This window comes from Trachinotus anak, unplaced genomic scaffold (assembly GCF_046630095.1).
Source record: "Trachinotus anak isolate AG129_WGS33_773 ecotype Australia unplaced genomic scaffold, CSIRO_AGI_Tana_v1 ptg000010l, whole genome shotgun sequence".
NCBI classification, from domain to species: domain Eukaryota; kingdom Metazoa; phylum Chordata; class Actinopteri; order Carangiformes; family Carangidae; genus Trachinotus; species Trachinotus anak.
In genome coordinates, this window is record NW_027273861.1 from 20924995 (window position 1) to 20943886 (window position 18892).

Below are 18892 nucleotides of genomic sequence, written 5' to 3' on the forward strand. Positions count from 1 at the left end.
ATTCAGGAGATTTTAACCATATGTTCAAGAAAACACCTTAAGCCATTCAAGCAATGTTTGAAATATCAGTTTATCAAATTTCTTTTCTTCAAGCAAAGTCAGTGCTTGGAATTTGGGTGGTTTAGACTGCAGAGCTTTAGCACTGAAGGTTCAGAGTCTCGCATTGACAATTTACATGTCTTGAAAACAAGAGGCCCAAAATCAAAATCTAAGTAAAGACTCAAATTAACACTTTGTGGCTGTATGCCTCTGCCAATGGTTGCAATCTCTCCTTCCTGAGTTACAAGTGTTTTTGCAGAACTTTATGATGTCACAGTGAAATTGACCTTTGACCATTTGGATGTAAAATGTCATCACTTTATGGTTTTATCATATTAGACATTTGTGTCAAATTATGTCAAAGTTAGTGTATGAATTCATGAATTATGGCCAAAAATGTTTCTTTCTGGAAGCAAGTGAAAATAAAATTGCTTTTACATCACATCAAAAAACATATCATGATGTTAAACAAGGCCACAGCAAGCCATAATATACATGATAACATCACTAAGTGACATTCATTTTCATACAACAGCCATGCAATTCGAATAAAGATAACCTCCTGATACTGGAAATATTAAATGCTTGGGTGGCAGAGTTGGTTAATGACCATATAAGTTTTCTCCTATGTTTTTTTATTCACATACGCTACACGAATTTGAAAACCTGTGAGATAATACATGGACTGGTATTGTGTTCCAGTCTAGTCCTGTTCCAACAGAGAACACACAATACATAAAATCCTACAAGTAACTTGAAAAGCAGTTCACCAGACATTAATTGGACAGTCCCAAAACACAGAGTCGTAACATCCTCTAATTGGATGTCACATTAGCGTTTCTTGGTCCTTTTGGTGCTGCTTGTTGGTTTGGTCTCAGGAGCTGCTTTCTTTGGAGGAGCAGGGGGTGTTACTGCTGGTGGGGAAGGTGGTGGTGGTGGTGTTTTCTTTTTCTCTGCAACACAAATCATCAGAGAAAGACATGTACTGCTTCTACACTTTCACACTGTGTGTCACTGTCTCTCCTCGTCAGTTAAAAGTCAGTCAAATCAGTTGTTTAGTCGCTACCTTTACTACTTTTGGGTTCCAGACTGGGCCGACCCTGCAGTTGTCTCTCCAGGTCCTGAATTTTCTCCAATGCTGCCTGCAGGGCCTCCTCAGCTTTCAGGGCTCGCTGCTCAGCACTCTGGACCTGCAGCTCGGAATCACTGTCAAACACATGGAGAGAAATCTGGATGTCCTTTGCACGTACGTAAGTTAATATAGGTCCTGCCTCAATTTCTGAGCAATAAAAGAAACTTGGCTGATGTGTGGACATTCAACAAAGTTATTTCCACAGTGACTGATGGTGACACCTAATTATTTTTATAAATGGATATTCAACTATGGTGGTAACTGCTGCTCATAGCTTCCCATTTCTTGTTTTAAATAAAAAAGAAATAATCATTCAAAAACTGCATATACATCAATATTGTCACTGTTGTCCTTTTTTGGAAAAGTCATGGAAAAAACACTGACAGTTTGGGAAAACATAAGAGAGTAAAACCCAGGATTTTTACACCAAAAGCTGATCTGGGTGACATATTATCACAGTATTGGTAATATTTCAAAAATATTAGTGTCCCACACAATAATAAGGAAATAAACTTACTGCAGTTCCTGCTGCAGCAATGCTACTGTGGTCAGATCTCTAAAAGCTTTCTGAGCGTCATCCGTTGCTGGAGACACGACCAGTTCATCAGTCTGACAGACAGACAGGGACATGCAGATGGTCAGAGAGACAGACAGACATGCTCTGTTTAATACAAGGAGAAAGGCGTGTGTGTGTGTGTGTGATTTAATTGTCTGACCCCATTAAGATGGACACTGCTCTCCCCCAGTTTTCTTTGTGTGATGTGTCCATCATAGCCAATCAGCTTCACCACTGGTGTCTCACAAACCGTTAGCTCCCCCTGCAGGACAACAATAGTGTGGTTGACACAAAAATATGTGGAGCAAAATACAGTATGTTTCCCTGTAAACGTCACACCATGAATCTTAAATGTCTACTTTCACTGTTCCAGACAAGACCAGGATCTGTATTTTTTAGATCAGATTTCTTGTTTTGGCTAATGTGCAGACTATAATTTATTTAAGTACATTTCATGAAAGATGGATCAATACCTCACAAACTTCTTCTTGTTGTAATTCATGTCCTTCAGCAGTGCTCTGTGGACACACAAGTGTTCCATCAATGATGATATCATCATCTTCATCATCATCATCATCATCATTATCCAAACCAAACATGACAGGTCAGGGAATTAAAATTCTAATAGCTGTCATTTTTCAACCAACATGATATTTATTTATTCATGGGTTTAGCCAATCAACAATATGCACTTCATTATTACATTTTATACAACAAAGATTATATCAGCAAACAATCACTTGAAACTAGGTATAAAGACAATGACAGAAGGTTCAGAAATGCAATACTAGACTAGTAAAAGTGTAGATGTCCAGCATAATACAACCTTAACAGTTCAGTGCCTTCTTAGTGACACTTTCGAAGGGCAGGTATTTGACACAGCAGATTCAACCTTGATCCTCTGCTTAAATAAGACAGTGTCTAACTACAAGAACAACCTGCTTTACTTTATTATCAATGGCAATGATGCTTATTCTCTTCCATCAACCTTTCACTCTCCAGAAGATTTTTGCTATGATTGGTTTAGAAGTGTTCAGTCACATTGAACCATGTTCCATTTTCTAAATCATATTGTCAGCTTGTTGTTGAGTTTCACTCACTCCCACTCACATCTCTCAGTTCTGCCTGAGTCTCATCTTTGGCCTCTGTGACCCCACTGTCTTTTGTAGGCTCTGCAGAAACCTCTTTGTTTACCTGTAAACACACACACACACACACACACACACACACACACACACACACACACACACAAGCACAAGCACACACATCAGACCTTAACTACAGTCATCTCTGATATTTGAACAATGTCAATTTGTCTCTTCTGATGTCAGCTCCTCTTCATCATAGTATCAATATCAGTAACCTAACACCAGGCTTTCAAGTGAAGGTGAGATTTCTCCAATAATGCAGATAACTATATTAAAATATATAAGCAACAATAGTCACACATCTTGAGCAGATTTGTTTCTCTTTGATCGTGAATCAATATAACACATTCATGTGGGTTGTATTTGAGTTGAATCCTCACAAGAGTCTCCATGCTGTCTGCTGGAGAAACTGGAACATTACTCCTGGAAGTGGTGGCAGGCTGCCTGACAGGCAGCTCCACAGGACCACCTTTCACCCCTGAGAGCAGGACTGTACAGGTCTCCTTCCAATCAATGCATTCCCTCTGAGAACATACACAAACATGCACACACATTATGCAGGTTTGCTGAACTGAGCTTACCATTAAAGGACTCAACTACAGTATGGCTCCCCCTGGTGAAATGTTGTAATATCTGTTTCATGCAGGAGTAAAAGAGCTGTATTTTAAGCTCTTGTGCCTTATGTGAAAAATGTAAAAACATGCAGCCCAGGCATTACTGGTGATTCTTTGTTATATTTTTGGTATTTTGGTAATAATCTGGTGATTATTGTGTACCTGCAGCTTTCCACACTCATTCATCTCGTTTTCAGCTTCAGCTTGATGTGGGTCATGCAAAGTCTGCTCCTCCAGAATTAGCTTGCAAAAGCTAGATTCAAAAACAAACATTTCCTGATGAGTAAATCTGATGTTGATCCTCTCCTACTTAGATATCTTGTGTCACACTTATCTCCAATCTTAAACATTCTTTAGCTCTCATTTCATTTCTGTGTGTTATTAGTAAGTATGTATACTCTGAAGAGGTTATTACTGTACTCTAGTAAAGTTCAGTGCTGGTATAAGGCAACAGAGTTTACTTATTTTAATGCACACTGACTGTTAGTTACCCTGTTTGACAGCATCTAATTAACTTTCATTTGTAACACAGGTAACAACCTCTGGTACCTGGTGATATATCCTGAAAAATAGTCCAGTTTCTCAGCCAGGATCTTGGCATCCTCCTCCAGTGTCTGCAGTGAGATGTTTGTAATGTACTGGTATTCTGGCTCTTGGTTCTGGTCCTCACTATGGTCAGGTACCATAAGGAGCAACAGGTCCAACATCCAGCGGGTCTGAGCCATGTGAATAGAATTGACCTAGTAGGAAAGGAAACACAAAAATTCAAGACAGCATCTTGTAAATCTTTGATGTTAAAATGATGAGAAAAAAAAAAATCAGAAATATCTGAAATATCAATCTCCTCCTCCTAAAAAACCACTGTGGGCATGGGACAGGGACTGAAACCACAACCAAGCTGGTAGAGCTGCTCAACCAGTATGAAAAGAACAGCAGAAATCATCACACTGTGGAGGTACAGGGTAACAGTAACTGCATGAATGCATGACAAGGTGGTGTTGGAAAAGATGAACAACAAATGAGTTATACAAAGAGAAAACTGAAATCACTGGAGCACTAAAGAAGGTAGGGTGGTACCTGGAATTATGTAGAGTAAATGGCACAGAAGATCCACAAGAGAAATGTGGTTTAGAGCCACTGCTGCAGAAAGAACTCAGGAAGTGAAGCTGACAGTACAAGAACAAGGCAGAAAGAGGGAGGAGCTGGAAAGTGAAAAAAGAAATGTGGACTCAGTAAATAGATCACCTTTAATTTCCAACTCAAAATTGCAAAACATCAGATGTTAAAGTTTGAATGGAAATGGCATCATTAAGGAAAAACTTCAATATTTCTGAATGTAGTCACTAATTTGTTGTTGATAAATAATTCTGCAAAATCAAGTCATTCACAAAATATTTAGTAAAGTGAATCTAGCATTTTTAGTCACCTATAGCAGTTGCTGAAACTCAGTGTCTTAGGAAGGGTTTTGGTCATTTCACTGTGTTGTCCATGCAATATCTGAGCACCACATTTCATTGGGCTGTTTCCTCCACAACAAAGGCCAAAATGTATGCATTTGAGAGTTTGAATGAGCCTGGTTGGTACTCACCTCCTCACTGAGTCTCTGATTCTCACCATCAGTGAATTTGGACAGGCTGGACATGAACTCCTGCACTTTGTCTAACACCTTCTCTGTCTCTCCACTGTTTGAACAAACAAACACAACAGAGCATTTTAGACCAATGACAAAGAACTACCAGAGAACATTTAAATTTCACTTTTAAAACACATAGCCTCAATGTATTAAAATTATTTGTGAATCAAGAGTTTTTTTAAACATGCAAACACATAAAGAGTAATAATGTTTATTATAATGTAATAATGTTGTTAAATGAGGCAATGAAATCCATCTTTTTAATTTTGAGACAGATCAGTGTACACAGTTTAAACTTTGAGAGATATAACTGTGAGACGCCTATTTAGGGTAATGCCCCTGAAGGTAAAACGTACTATATGTTGGGCTTGGTTTTGTCCCTTTTGTTCTCTGTCTGTGTGCTGGAGACCTTCTGTAAGGCTTCTTCAGCCAAACCCTGCCAATTGCGCAGTGCCTTCTCTAGCTTCAACCAATCAGCGACAGGCATCATTTCTGGACAGGTAATCACCGCGCCGAGCTTGGAAACCCAGGACTCCATAGAGCTGAGCAGTAACATGATCTGTCCATGGACCCCTGAAACAGCAACATTTAAGTGCATATCATGAGGAATCCCCCACAGTGACACCCGTTAAAACATGAAGGAAACACAAGAGACAGCTGTATGAAGGTACTGTGACTATAGGCTGTAGGCCTCAAAAATCACCATTTTAACTCATTTAAAATTTCTCAAAAACAATTATTCAAAACTGTATCTCTATTGGCCCTCACCACTCTCTCCACTGACTTGTGTGTCCAGCTGTTTGAGGAGCTCAGATAGGACCCTGCCCAGCTGGCTTCCAAGAGGCTCTCTATCAGGAGAAGAGTGTCTTCTAAAGAGCTGAAGGCTCTTATCCAGCCATCTTTCCTGGACATGGCCAAGGTCGCCCAGTGTCTGCTGGCAGCAAAACAGCTTCTCACCTTGGTAGTGCCCACACTGGATGGCCAACATCTGAAGAGAAGCAGAACACAGAGGAAGACGTTAAGACATACCACTGACATATATGACCAACATATACAGTGGATATCTGGAATACAATCTAAACAAATCTAAACGACAGAGAAATACTGGTCTAAAGATTGTTTGAACGTCAATGCTAAGCTAAGAGCTGTGAAGATAACCTTTCATAGTTATTTTTTTGATTTTAAAACAGATGACACAGATGAGTAACGAGTGATCAGTGGTTGACACATATGACACAGATGAAATAAAAGAGACAGATGACAGAAGTGAAACACAGCAGAGAGGTGACAGCATGACATAGACGATAATCAGACGTAACAAGTGATGATAATTATGAGAGATGAGGCTGGTCCCAAGATGAAAGTGATTAGATGATGTGACTGGATCAAGACATGACAGAGCTGACACAGATCAAATACATGATGACAATGAGATTACTGTTAGAAATCAGAAAGATGTCAGAAATACTTCAGATTGATGAAAAAGGTGAGATATATCAGGTAGATAAAATCAATGACCACACACACACACACACACACACACACACAGAGGAAGTAAACATGGTGTCTTACATTTGACCAGTGCGTTAAATCAGCATGAATCTTTTCCAATGAAATTTTCTCATATTTTTGGTCAGGACACCTTGAAATATAGAAAGAGCATCATTGACAGAAAACACAGACAGATCAATGCCCTCTTCTACAAATTGCTCTTACTCTTCTGAATTAACCATCTACAGTATACTGGGCGATCAATCCCAATAAAAGTGCTAAATTAGGTTATTACAGTTTTTCGAAAATTATATTTAGGTTTTCTTTAGCTAATCATGTGATAAAGTAATAGATAATCATAACATAATCTCCTTTGGTATCACAACTTGTCCTTACTTGTTCTGTGTGGTGCAGAAGGCGAGCCACTTGGCAATGCCTTGCTGGATGGCATAGATTTCTTCAAACTGAGCATGCTCGGTCTTCTTCATCTGGGACATGAAAGCAGTCAGCTGTTCTTTCCAGTAGTCAGTAAGCTCCATGATGATATTTAGGTCCTCTGTGTCCTACAGCAGGATGGTCACTGTCATAGTCAGGGTTTAATTGAACCACCAGGGATACTCAAAGAGTAATCTATGGCTTTGAGTGTTTTTGCTTGAGTGATACAAAAGATGTCAAGAGGTAGGAACTGCACTGTTACCCTTGAAGTCAGGTAGAGGATGCAGTGCTCTGCTGTCTTGAACCAGCTCTGCTTGTAGACATTCAGCCGACTGACCAGCTGCAGCTTCTTCAGACTGATCACCTGACAATCACAGAGAAACATGCTGCACTTGTTGGGATCAACAATTCATATTGTTTTTACTGAGCATCTTCGATCCTTACAACCCAAAAATTATAGTGATGGAAATTTAAAGTCAAAAAATATTATCAGCCATTAACAAGCACATTGTGAAATCTTATTGGTAAATGTAGTGGGGATGGCCTTTTCATGCCATCTGCTTTAACACTTTATATTATTAGCTGGGGCCTCCAGTAAAGCAGCCTGTATCAATTCATACTAATAATTTTCTCATTTCTCCTGATTCCACGACCAAAGCCAGTAAATCTATTATGTATCATGTTGCCGACACATGAGGTGAGTCATGGCTCACTCACCTTGAAGGCGAGGCAGATGGTGATCTGGCTCCAGCAGTCTCTCTCCTCAGTCATCTGAAGCAGCTGAGCCTCAAGGCGACCTCTCTGCAGCTCATACAGCTGGTGGTAACCCTGGACCACACTGAAAAGAGAACATGGACCATGTGAAAGGGAACACTTGGTTAGAGTTTGTTCTTTTGTACTGCATGCTTACTGAATTTCGGCTGCACTTAGGTTTCAACATAATATTTTATAAAAAATCAGCTTTTTGCTTTCTCGTTGCATTTATTTGAAACTTAAATTTACTTTTCTTTAATAATTAAGGATACAGTAACTACTACTGTATACAAGAAATTAGGGATGTACTGCACTAAGTAAAATAAAACAAAGTAAAATTAATTACAGAATCTGTAATTCCTCATAAGTGAATAAGATCAGTAATGCTCATAATGTTCAAGCCAGTTCGTTTGGAAATGTATCAACTTGATGAAAATGAGACTTGGACTGAATGAACTCCAGTTCGGTTCAGTCCTACGAGGGACTGACTCTGAGTTGGTGTGCGTCTGATTGAGCGCCTCAGCCAGCTGCCGGTGAGCACGTTCTGCCTGCTGGGAAACAAATGCATCATGGTCTCTGATCTTGGATAGTTCCCTGTAAAGAGAACCGCCATGCATTAACACACATACACATGGACTCAGGCATAAGCACACATAGATTTCTCATCTTCACACATTCTAATGAGTGCTATTATTTTCATTTCTTGCGGTTATTATTTCCTCCTAAAATAGAGATCACTTCATCAACACCTTCCATAGCTTGAGAGCACACAGTAACTTCATTTATCATAACCCAGCTGCCTGACCCTGACCCACGTACATGCTGAGCTGCTGGATGGATGTCTTGATGCGGTGGATCTCCTCGGTGAGCCGGCGGTCCAGAGCCCGTTGTGCCACTGCCTCCGTGTGCAGAGCCTTCAGACGGCGGGGGATTCGCTCCAGCAGGGACTGGTAGCGCTTTCTGGATATACAAACACAAGAGCTGCTGGTAAAGGGCCTTCCTGCATCATTACTGGAAAAGATTCTCTGAAAATGTCGAATTTCTCCCAAACTATCTGCCAAAGTATGTTTCAGAATTCACTTGAGGTAAAAAAAAAAAGAAAAGGTAACACAGTTTATAGTTTTATACAGTATACAGGAACCATGTTTTACTCTATATCAGTTCTTATTTACATCTTTCCATATCTGGTTTTAACGGGTTTCAAGGCTTGTAAAACTAGGTGTGCTAATGTGCTGACAGCTGACCTGAGCTTGGCAAGCAGCTGTCCCCTCTCAGCACACCCCACGCTGACCTGCCTGATCAGTTCATGGAAAACAATGTTGTAGATGTTCTGCTCAACCTGCACCAGCTCCAGCAGACCCTCCATCTGTAAGACATTTCAATGCACTGTTTCAAAAATGTACAGATGGCTATATTTCTAGATACATTTTACATATCTAAGTATGTTGTGGGTAGGGACATGAATGTTACTGACAGAAAGTAGCACACTCTACAGTACACTCTGTACACTGTTTTTGACAAGCCAAGAAGTAATCCACACAAATATTCAAATCTCTACAAACGTAATCATTTCAGGTGATAAAACCATGCAGCTGTTTTGCGTAAGGATGAAAGACAATAAATAAATAAAGCTGTACATGACAACAAAAGATGTGTAGGATTGTTTAGCCTTGGCAGAGGTATTTGTCTAATGAGTGTCATTCTAGTTCTAAATGTTTTGGCCCATTCTGACATTCAAAAGTTGTACCAGTATGTATAATTATCTGACCATGAATGCAGCACAGCACAACAGTCAGCCATAGCCAAACACAGAAGCCTGTGTACATTCTGCTTATCTGTCTGCCTACCTGGCAGAGCTGAGTCAGCTCCTCACTCTGCTGATCCACTCCGGCCTTCTCCAGCATGTCATCCATCATCCTCATCAGCTGAACCACTTCAAGTCTGCCACTGGGCCTCCTGAACACACACAGCATACACACAGATCGGTATTACTACACCATTATAGGTTTCCCTCGACGATATTCACCCCTTATCTTACCAGCACTTTGCCTACGTAATGGTACATATTCTTATTTCCTCCTACTTTTAAGCTATACCATTACTAATTCAGACAACAAAATATCCTAGTGAAGACTACTCAGCTAAGGTTTATCTGTAAATTAGATGAAGTCTTATTCTTTAACTCACAGTGAAGGAAAGACCCGTAGCTTCTGTTCATCATCCTGCAGTTGTACTGTGAACGCACTGAGTAAAAAGATGCAACATGAGAGTTGACAGACAAACTTCCAATTTGACTATGATAAAATGAGGGTACACAATTAATAAAGTGGATGAATATAATAAAGCAGACTTACTCCTCATAGAACTCAAGGCTCCGCAGCCCTTTGTTTTTCACAATGTGATATTCTTCGGGGATCAGACTTTCTGAGATGCTCAAGTTCTGAAAGACAAGGTAGCTTTGATTATAACCTTACACTGCAGAGCCTACTTGTATAGATGTAGATGTGGGGCAATAAATATAAATTTAAACTAAGAACTGTTAAGTAAATCACAGTACTTTAAGACAACTTTACATCCTATTATTATTAAATATGGATGTCAAAGAAGAGACAACATATATTTTTCTTCCTTTTTCCGTTTTGGGGGACTGGACAATGAAGAACTGTGGTTGCTGTGTTGAGTTGATATTTTGCTTATTTGTCACATATGGTTGATTTTGTTACATTGTAAAGTACTGTTTTTGATATTGTGTTGTCCCACATACTTACAACAACTTACTAACACTATAAAGTAAGTTGTAATAAACTGAAAACAGTCATAAAGGGTTAAAAGGCCAAAGAGCCAACCCATCTTAGCTGAAGAAGCTTACCTGTGTGTCGCCAGTGCCACTCCTGTCAGTCAGTGGTGGGAGGGATGTTGTCTTCCTTTGCGTTACCATAGCATCACACAGGAATGAAATATCCCTGTATAAACACAGTTCAAATAAAAAATTGTTTGTTGTTGTTGTTTTTTATCTGATTAAAAAATTAAAAGTAAATCTCCAGAGAGAAACTTCACAGTTGTAACAACATTGTTTATGTTGCTGCATGTATCTTGTTTGCCTAGCTGACCTGCCTGCTCCAGTCAGGGACGTTGGCTGCTCCAGAAAATATTTGTATTTCTTGCGTCCAAGTGGATGATGCCAGACTGCATCTGGCCGTCTGATCCCACAGCCCTTTAAGATACAAAGCTGTCTTAGGAAGGCTGGTTTGAACTGATTTCAGTCACACAGAGATAAACCTCTTATATAAAATTGGGGCTTGAATGTACCTTGCAGTGCCGATGGTGTGCAGTGAGCCCCAGTGTGCTCCTGTTGGAGACAGTGGAAGTAAGGCTGACCAGCAGTTCATCTGGGATGATCTGGTTGTTGACAGAAGGAGGTTGTCTATTCCTGCTGTCTGCTGGGTCTTGAAAATTCAGTTCCGCTACTGAGAAAAATAATATAATAAAATTATATATATATATATATATATATATAATTTATTTATTTATTTTTTTTGGATGGTGGACTGAAAGTGTGACATGTTGTTTATTAGTTTCCATCAAGAATTTTTGCTTAACTCAACACAACCTAAATGTACGTATATCCAGGCATTCAGCTTTTTTTTTTTTTTATAATTGTCTTTTCTTCCATTTTATTTCATAATTGTAACTTCCATCTCTATTGTTTACTACACTGTAGTTATGCTAAACAAAGCGACAACATATGATTTTGTTAGTAAGACTGAGGGGGCAAATTGTAACTTGTATTTATATTTGAAAGACACAAAGTGAGCCCATTCTGTAGTCCTGACTGCAAACGTTTCAAATATAGAACTGGTGAAATGCTTATGTGGATCTATCTTACTCGATGTGTGAAATGATGTGTGGCAGTGTGAGTGATGTTCTCTTTTGTTTGTTTATCATCCACCTGTTAGCCCATGCTAGCCCCCCCCCCACTGCCTGTACAGTCACTTCACCTCTGGTGTCCAGCGTCTGCTCTGGCCTCGATGAACCTGGCGCTGAACTGGCTCTCATGGGCACAGACATCCTGGAATCACGGTGGAGATGTTACATCAAGATCTTGGCGATTAAATTCTCAAACTTTGAAATAGTCATTACAGGCAGAAGCTAGTTTTATTTGCCAGGACAAAACCGTCCCTTCCCCCTTGACTTCGGCTTCGACTTCCTGGTCGCGTTGCCATGGAAACGCCTTGCGCGGTTATTTTATTTTTTTTAAATCTTACATTTACACTGACTTTTTGTGGCCTTTAGAGTTGTACCGCTTGGTTGTTAAATATTATATCATAAAATATTTTACTTTTCAGAAAATCCGTTCAACTTATAAAACTGGGTGCACAGGGTGAGTGGTCGGTCTATTCAAAGTAGTTAAATATCAGTACTTATCAGTCACGCAGGACTATTAAAATAAATAAATAAATAAATAAAAATCACTGAACACTTCGCAGGAAATAGTTCACAAATATAGCCATTACTGCCTTGGTGTCTCAAAGGTTACCGGCAACTTTTAAGGTGGAATGTTTTCTTTCGTGTTACTGAATGCGCAAGTTGACGTCGTGAACCAATCAAGACACCTTAAATACCAAAGTGACAGCGTTGACCACTTAGAGTGTCTGTGTGTTTTTGGCTCTCTTTCCTGACACGCAGTAGTGACAATTGGATCTACCAGCGCCTAAAAAAAAAAATAAAAATACATATATATATATATATGAATTTCAACCGGATTATGCGAGTTGTTCCGCACTTGTGTGTTGCATCTTTCAACGCCGCGCTGTGGTCCGTTTTATTTCATGCGCGATGGAGGCTCTTAATGTTGCTCCAGCGAGAGAAGCGTGCATCAAGTGGATCAGGAGTTGAGAACAGATGCGTCGCCGCAAGGAGAAGCGGAGAGATCCGTGCATGAGAAGACTTCAACACAACGAGCAGGATGGTTTCCTGGCACAATTATGGATTTAATCAGTCATCATCATTTTGAATTACTTGCCTGCACAATTCTCATCTCATCACTGTTTGTGATAGACGGTGAGTTAGCGCTGCTTTCATCCCGTGCTTCTGAGTTAAGTTTGATGTCACACTGTGCTGTATCATCATGCATTTTCTGTAATCAAGTTAAAATCATGTGCTGTGCTGATTTATACGTGTTAAACATTGGCCACTCTGTCTTTTTCTATTTGCCCAGCTTCAAACTAGAGTGAGTTGGTGTTGCATCCCATCATCACGCCATGCAGGATGCATTCTCTCAAGTACAATATTAATGCAAAACACGTTTGTTTTATTAACACTTCAGTGCAGATGTTGTTTTCTTGAACACTGAGAGTAATCAAAGCAGTGTACAATTTGGTACTGGCCTCTGTGTGTTGAATTTGAGGCTTGCATTTCAACCAGCCCATGCTTGGAATTTCAATTACAAGACTGTGAGGTGACATCATTGCCTATAATGATCTCTATACACATTTTAAAGAATGAAAAGCTAAAATGACTGAAAGAGGACTAACTACAGGGGGGCAGTGTAGTGACCCATGAGGGAACAGGGGAATTGGTGGGGGGGTTGGGTTGTGTGGATAAGTGATGGGACAAAAAAAGGGATGTCTCTACAAAACACCAGTAATGACATCTTCTTATCACCACTGAAACAAACAGACAGACAGATACAGCGGCAACATGCATCAGTCCAGAGGAGATGTCAGGTGCCCCACATGGGCTATTTGAGGGCCTCCAGATAGGACCAAACAAAGACCCACAGAAGTAATTTGCATCTGAAAAAGACCTTACATGCTGTGGGAGGGGATGTGTGGTTGGCTGGAGATGGGTCTCAAATAGGCAACAGGCCTGGTTCTGAATACTCTGAACTCTGCCTCAGGGGAATAATACTGAAAGACCAGTGAATTCAGCAGAAAGCAAATCTCACAAAAGACACCACCTGCCTTGATTTTCTGTATCATACATGGTCAGTCATAGACAATTTCTTTTTCCATTGTTAGAAGCTTTTATTTTTTAAGAGTGACTGTGTCATAGTCTGTCTAACATATATATGCTGCAACATGTGTCTCTAATCTGGTCTGAATTTAATGGCTGATCCTTGTTGTAGTAAGTGCTAATATAGGCATATGGTCAGAGCATCGCCACTGATGATCCATGATCTCCATCACACCCCTGGGGCACTTGGCCCATACCTCTGTCACGCTGAGTCCAAGTCTAGACATGTATAAGCTGCTCCTGGAGAACCGTGCATGCTGCCTGTGAAATTGATTGACCTCAACCAGTGACTGACGATTGGTGCATGAGTTGGTGAAGATGGAGCACCAAGTGTGATTGTGCTCTTCTGAGTCTTTAGAGTCTGCACTCAGCCTGATTGGGCTCTTGAAGGATGATTACTGTGCGTGATTATTCTTTGTTCATATCACCGTGGCTACATTTGTGGCCCCCAGCTTCATAATGAAGTCCAATCTTTCTTGCAACACCCTTATACACTTTCAAGTATTGCCATATCCATCCAATATCCATATATTGCTTTCAAGGCTTTTAGAAATGCGGTGCAGTCGGATTATCATGTAATAGAAGCAACACTTGTGCAGCTGATTTGAAGCTTCCTTTTTGTGGCATCATGCCTCTGTGTCCCCTAATACACATTCCTCGGATTACGTGGATCATTGCCTCTGAGCTGGTCCCATTTGTTCTGCCTGGACTACGGCAATTTTGAGATACCTTGGTGGTAGCTATTTGTCTTTGATGTTTTTCTTGCATATGTAAGCACTGTAGGGGGCAAGTCTCAAGGTAGATGAGATTTTAGAGGGAAGAAGAAGATAAAAGGCAACACTTCATCATGGGGTTGACGTTCTAAAGATGTTTGGCTTCAGCTCAAAGTGAAACTATTTAGACTATTGAAATTTTTGCCTGACCAACTTGTACATCTTTATGAAATCATAATGTGCAACCACACTCTACTCACACCCAACTCACAACTTTCATTTAAGTTTTAAGATATCATGTATACTCAGCTGAATTTGGAGAAATGAGTCAAACTGATATAGAATTCATTTGTAATATTCTCTTTCTTTTTTTTTCTAAATTATAGAAACGTAAGTGGAGCTTTGGGGGGGAAATCTGAGGAAATTTGACAAAACTGTTCTAAAATTGCTGTTGTTTGAAAAATTACATTTGGGATTTGGGGCTCCCATAACTTCCTTAAACCACAGCAAGGTTTGGAATAGCCTTTGTCCTTGAAATCAACAGAATCAGCAAGTTTATATTGATAGTCATGATTAATAAAGATATTTTTACTTTTACAAGGGAAGTCTGGAGGAGTCTGACTTAAAAGCAACATTTTTAACTCTTCTTTCAAGTGTGGATCTTGTGGGCTGACTATTTATTTAGCGTGCTTAAAACAGTCTCCTGAAACACATTTCCATTTGTATTAATATGAAACAATTGCAGTGTAATTGTTTGAAAATATGTGATAACATTTATGATAATGAAAAGTTTATAATTGAAAGCACAAGACTCAGTTTATAACAAAAATATGAATAGCATGTGATTTGAGTGAGGTTAATGCGAACAACTCTCTACATAATATATATTAGTCTCTAAATAGAAAACAACGTGTTCGACACATGATTAAGTCATACAGAGCTGGAGAATGATTACTTTTCATCATTATTGCTGGGCAGGATGAAGCGCTGATCCTCTAATTAGTATGGATAGCATGCGCTGACTGAAAAGACACTCACATACAGAGCTCTAGCCATGTGGCCTTAATGCGCTGCTGATTAAAACACCATAAAGTGTAAAGCGGTAAATGCCTCTAATTACTCTCTAGCATTCAATCTATTTCTATGGAAATACATTTCCAAACAGTGGAATTGGTTACCATAGCAGCCAGCCATGACGCCTTGAGAGGCCCTTAATTGAGAGCATGTCTTCTTTTTTTTTTTTTTTTTTTTTTGTAATAGATAGCCATAGCTTCTTGAAGAGTCGGACCTCGTAACTGAGACTGAGCAACTGTCTTAATCTGATACTTAATACTTGAGTCACTTGTAGATACACCCACATGTTGCAAAGTAGAGTGCATGTTATGATAAGTCTAGCCTATATATCTTTCTGCTCTAAGATTAAAACAATCAACAATGTGAACAGTGGCATATTACAAATAATTTTTTTAACAGGACAATTGAAAATACTGGTTCAGTGGTAAAAATAATGATGTTCTGTGATACTAATATATAATTGTGATCTGTTCATAGGTGCATCTCCTGACAGGCTGCCTCAAACTGTGGACCTGTGCTCACCAAATCCGTGCCAAAACAGGGCAATATGCAGGGTCCACAGGGACGGCTACTCGTGCTTCTGTGTGCCGGGGTACCAGGGGGCTCACTGTCAGATTGATGTGAATGAGTGTATTTCACAGCCCTGCAGGAACGGAGCCACCTGTGTGGACAGAGTGGGCAGATTCTCCTGTCTCTGTTCTCCTGGGTTTACTGGTGAGTGGGAACTGTGCTGTGTCTCCCAAGAGCGTCTTAGGAGGGAGACAACATTTCACTCCTTAAAAAGCAGAAGGCTTTGTCATTTGTTAGGGGATTCCTAATAAATTTAACTCAGTAGAGAAAACTGCTGTGCTTTCCTGTTGTACATATTATGTCACTTCTGTATGGTCTGTCCATGCTTTTTACATGTCAGTCTGTCCCAGTGAGAGTACAATATAATTGAAGAGACACAAAAGGTGTAACCTTGAACCACCTCAAACCATGGCATCTAATGAAATGAATGGATGGATAATTAATAATGTCTCACACTTTTTCTAAACTATTACTATGAATGCCCGTAAGTCTTTTATTTTTATTACTGTCTTAAATCTCACTAAATCTACTTAATTGAATTAAGAATAAGTGAACTGGTTAAACCCTTACTAACGAATCATTCTGGTGAAAGGGCCACGATACTGTAGCACTGTGACAAAAAATAAGCCTGGGATCATATGAGTTATTTAATTGTTCACACAGCTAGTTTTTTAGGCAACAAAAATGTAACCTTACTAGGTGTCTTCCCCCATGTGAAACTTGAATTCATCATCAGATTGTTTAACATCTCAGCCAAAGGTAGTGGTTAATGACATGGACTACAATCTTAACTAAATACATCAGTGAGCTGTCGGACTTTTCTATTCTGAATTCCCCCAAGGGATAAATAAAGTTTCTTTCTTTCTTCACTTTGCATGAAGATAATGGTTGTTTTAGCATAACAGTGCAGAGATGTAGTACACTACATACAGTAGTGTTTTTAGGTTTGTCCGCCTCTCAGTGGGAAACATCTGCAGATCCTTGCTGTGAGATAAAAGAGCAGTCAACACATGATCACAGCCAGTCCACATAAAAGCTGTACTCATTTTCACCCTCTGCCCTCACTCTGTGTTATTCTGCTTACCTGCCCTCTGACATCTGTATTGCTTTGATGTGCACAGGGTCCACTTGTGAGGTTCAGATTGATGAGTGTCAATCACAGCCGTGTCTCAGTGCTGGCAGTTGCCATGACTACCCTGGTGGCTTCACTTGCACCTGCCTGCCTGGTTTCCAAGGACACCGGTGCGAAATCAACATTGATGAGTGCCAAGAGCGGCCATGCCAAAATGGGGCTTTGTGTATAGACGGGGTGAATGAGTAAGTAGCTCAGCACCTGTCGAGATATAGCGTATTCCAAGTTTAGACAAGTTGAACTATTGTGTATAATTACAAAATTATGTCTACTAACACAAACTGAGAAACTACTGTAAATAATCTAATTTGTGAATCTTAATCTTGTTGTGTGATTGTGTCAGATACAGCTGTGACTGCTCTCACACAGCCTTCAACGGCACACACTGTGAGACACCACTACCACCATGCCACTCTGAACCCTGCTTCAACAGTGCCATCTGTAAGGACGACCAGGGTAACTACACCTGTGAATGCTGGCCAGGTAAATGAAATGCTTTGGTGCAATTAACAGGGAAAATTATGTATTTCCGAGTTACAGAATTTTACATTTCAAAGCGATTTTTAAATGTCAAGATAGTTATTGTAATCAAGGGGGAGAGACTTGGAGATAAGAGGGAGGTATACTCAAAAAAGTAGTGGAATCCAACCATAATCAAGCTTACAGCTGCATAAAGCTGTATACAAATTTGTATCCTCACTGTGGTATGTTGTTGTTCAGACTCTCTGTGTTTACAGGTGTCTATGTGCATGTGAACGTATCTATGACAATAAAACTATGATGAGAGCACCAAAACTAGAATCTACCTTGGACATTCTATCACGTAATCTACATGCGATGTCAGTCATAAACATTATTCCCATCTGTAACACGGTCTGCTTCCTCATTTCAGGGTTTGAGGGGCATCAGTGTGAGATAGACATCAATGAGTGCAGCAGCAGCCCCTGCATGCATGGAGGCCGCTGCATTGAGAGGTCGTGGCAGGCCCTGTATGGCAGTGAGCCTCTGCTTCCTGAATACTATGACCAGCAGCGTGCTGCAGGCTACATCTGCAGCTGTCCGCCAGGAACAGCAGGTAATTTATTCTGAATAACCAAACTGAATTAATTATACACAGGTCTGCTCATATGGCAGTAGATAGTCTCCAGTACATTTGGGACTTATGTTGTTCAGTCTGACATACCTGCAAAGAAAAAAAAACAAAAAGATGTATTGTTTCAGTGAATAGTGTGGCTGTTCAGAGGTCTTATCCTTGGGGTAAGAAGTTTCTGCCTAGAGCAGCATTAGAGGGTGAATGTGTTGCTACTTCAAAATATTTTTAAATGTATGCCACACATTACATGCATGCACTGTATATTAACAGTTCTACCAGCTGAGTTCATCCAAACAGATCATCTCATCCCTCATGGTATCTTGTCATGCAGATAGGTTGAAATATTAAATCATTTAAAAGAAAATATCAGCCACTAAGGACCAACCCACTACAATGGGTTTCAATAGATTAGTTTGTTGTGTTCAGTACATAAAAATATTATGTTTACATAACTCAGTCCAGATATTACAGAGCAATAGCAATATCTTTAAAGT

At 39.8% G+C, this 18892-nt stretch overlaps 2 protein-coding genes across 6 annotated transcripts in view; one reads left to right on the forward strand and one right to left on the reverse strand.

Moving 5' to 3' along the window:
- Positions 1 to 17400, reverse strand: axdnd1 (axonemal dynein light chain domain containing 1). Its single transcript, XM_071486104.1, has 27 exons — positions 17258 to 17400; positions 11800 to 11870; positions 11111 to 11268; positions 10912 to 11015; positions 10671 to 10764; positions 10156 to 10241; positions 9989 to 10045; positions 9649 to 9757; positions 9046 to 9167; positions 8621 to 8761; positions 8291 to 8395; positions 7766 to 7886; positions 7311 to 7412; positions 7010 to 7176; positions 6695 to 6764; positions 5891 to 6110; positions 5479 to 5695; positions 5078 to 5171; positions 4039 to 4229; positions 3652 to 3742; positions 3256 to 3399; positions 2838 to 2921; positions 2201 to 2245; positions 1888 to 1989; positions 1689 to 1780; positions 1106 to 1245; positions 1 to 992 (listed from the first exon to the last, which is right to left on the reverse strand). The coding sequence occupies exons 1-27, from the start codon at positions 17269 to 17271 to the stop codon at positions 871 to 873; spliced, it is 3063 nt and encodes a 1020-aa protein (XP_071342205.1). The 5' UTR covers positions 17272 to 17400; the 3' UTR covers positions 1 to 870.
- Positions 11864 to 18892, forward strand: part of crb1 (crumbs cell polarity complex component 1) — a 23780-nt gene continuing 16751 nt past the window's right edge. For 2 of the 5 annotated variants that reach the window (XM_071486097.1, XM_071486099.1), the window contains exons 1-5: positions 12357 to 12862; positions 16081 to 16317; positions 17295 to 17490; positions 17649 to 17788; positions 18198 to 18380. In XM_071486097.1, coding sequence (XP_071342198.1) covers positions 12787 to 12862; positions 16081 to 16317; positions 17295 to 17490; positions 17649 to 17788; positions 18198 to 18380 — 832 coding nt within the window. In that variant the 5' untranslated portion in view covers positions 12357 to 12786. Of the gene's footprint in view, positions 12863 to 16080; positions 16318 to 17294; positions 17491 to 17648; positions 17789 to 18197; positions 18381 to 18892 lie in introns of all 5 variants that reach the window. The other 3 variants (XM_071486100.1, XM_071486101.1, XM_071486098.1) reach the window with 2 other exon arrangements.

Coding starts and splice junctions, on each gene's coding strand:
- axdnd1 (XM_071486104.1), bottom strand. Junction 6,765..7,009: donor TTCTGCACCACACAGAACAA/GTAAGGACAAGT, acceptor CTATATTTCAAG/GTGTCCTGACCAAAAATATG. Junction 6,111..6,694: donor ATTTAACGCACTGGTCAAAT/GTAAGACACCAT, acceptor GCTTCTCTTCAG/ATGTTGGCCATCCAGTGTGG.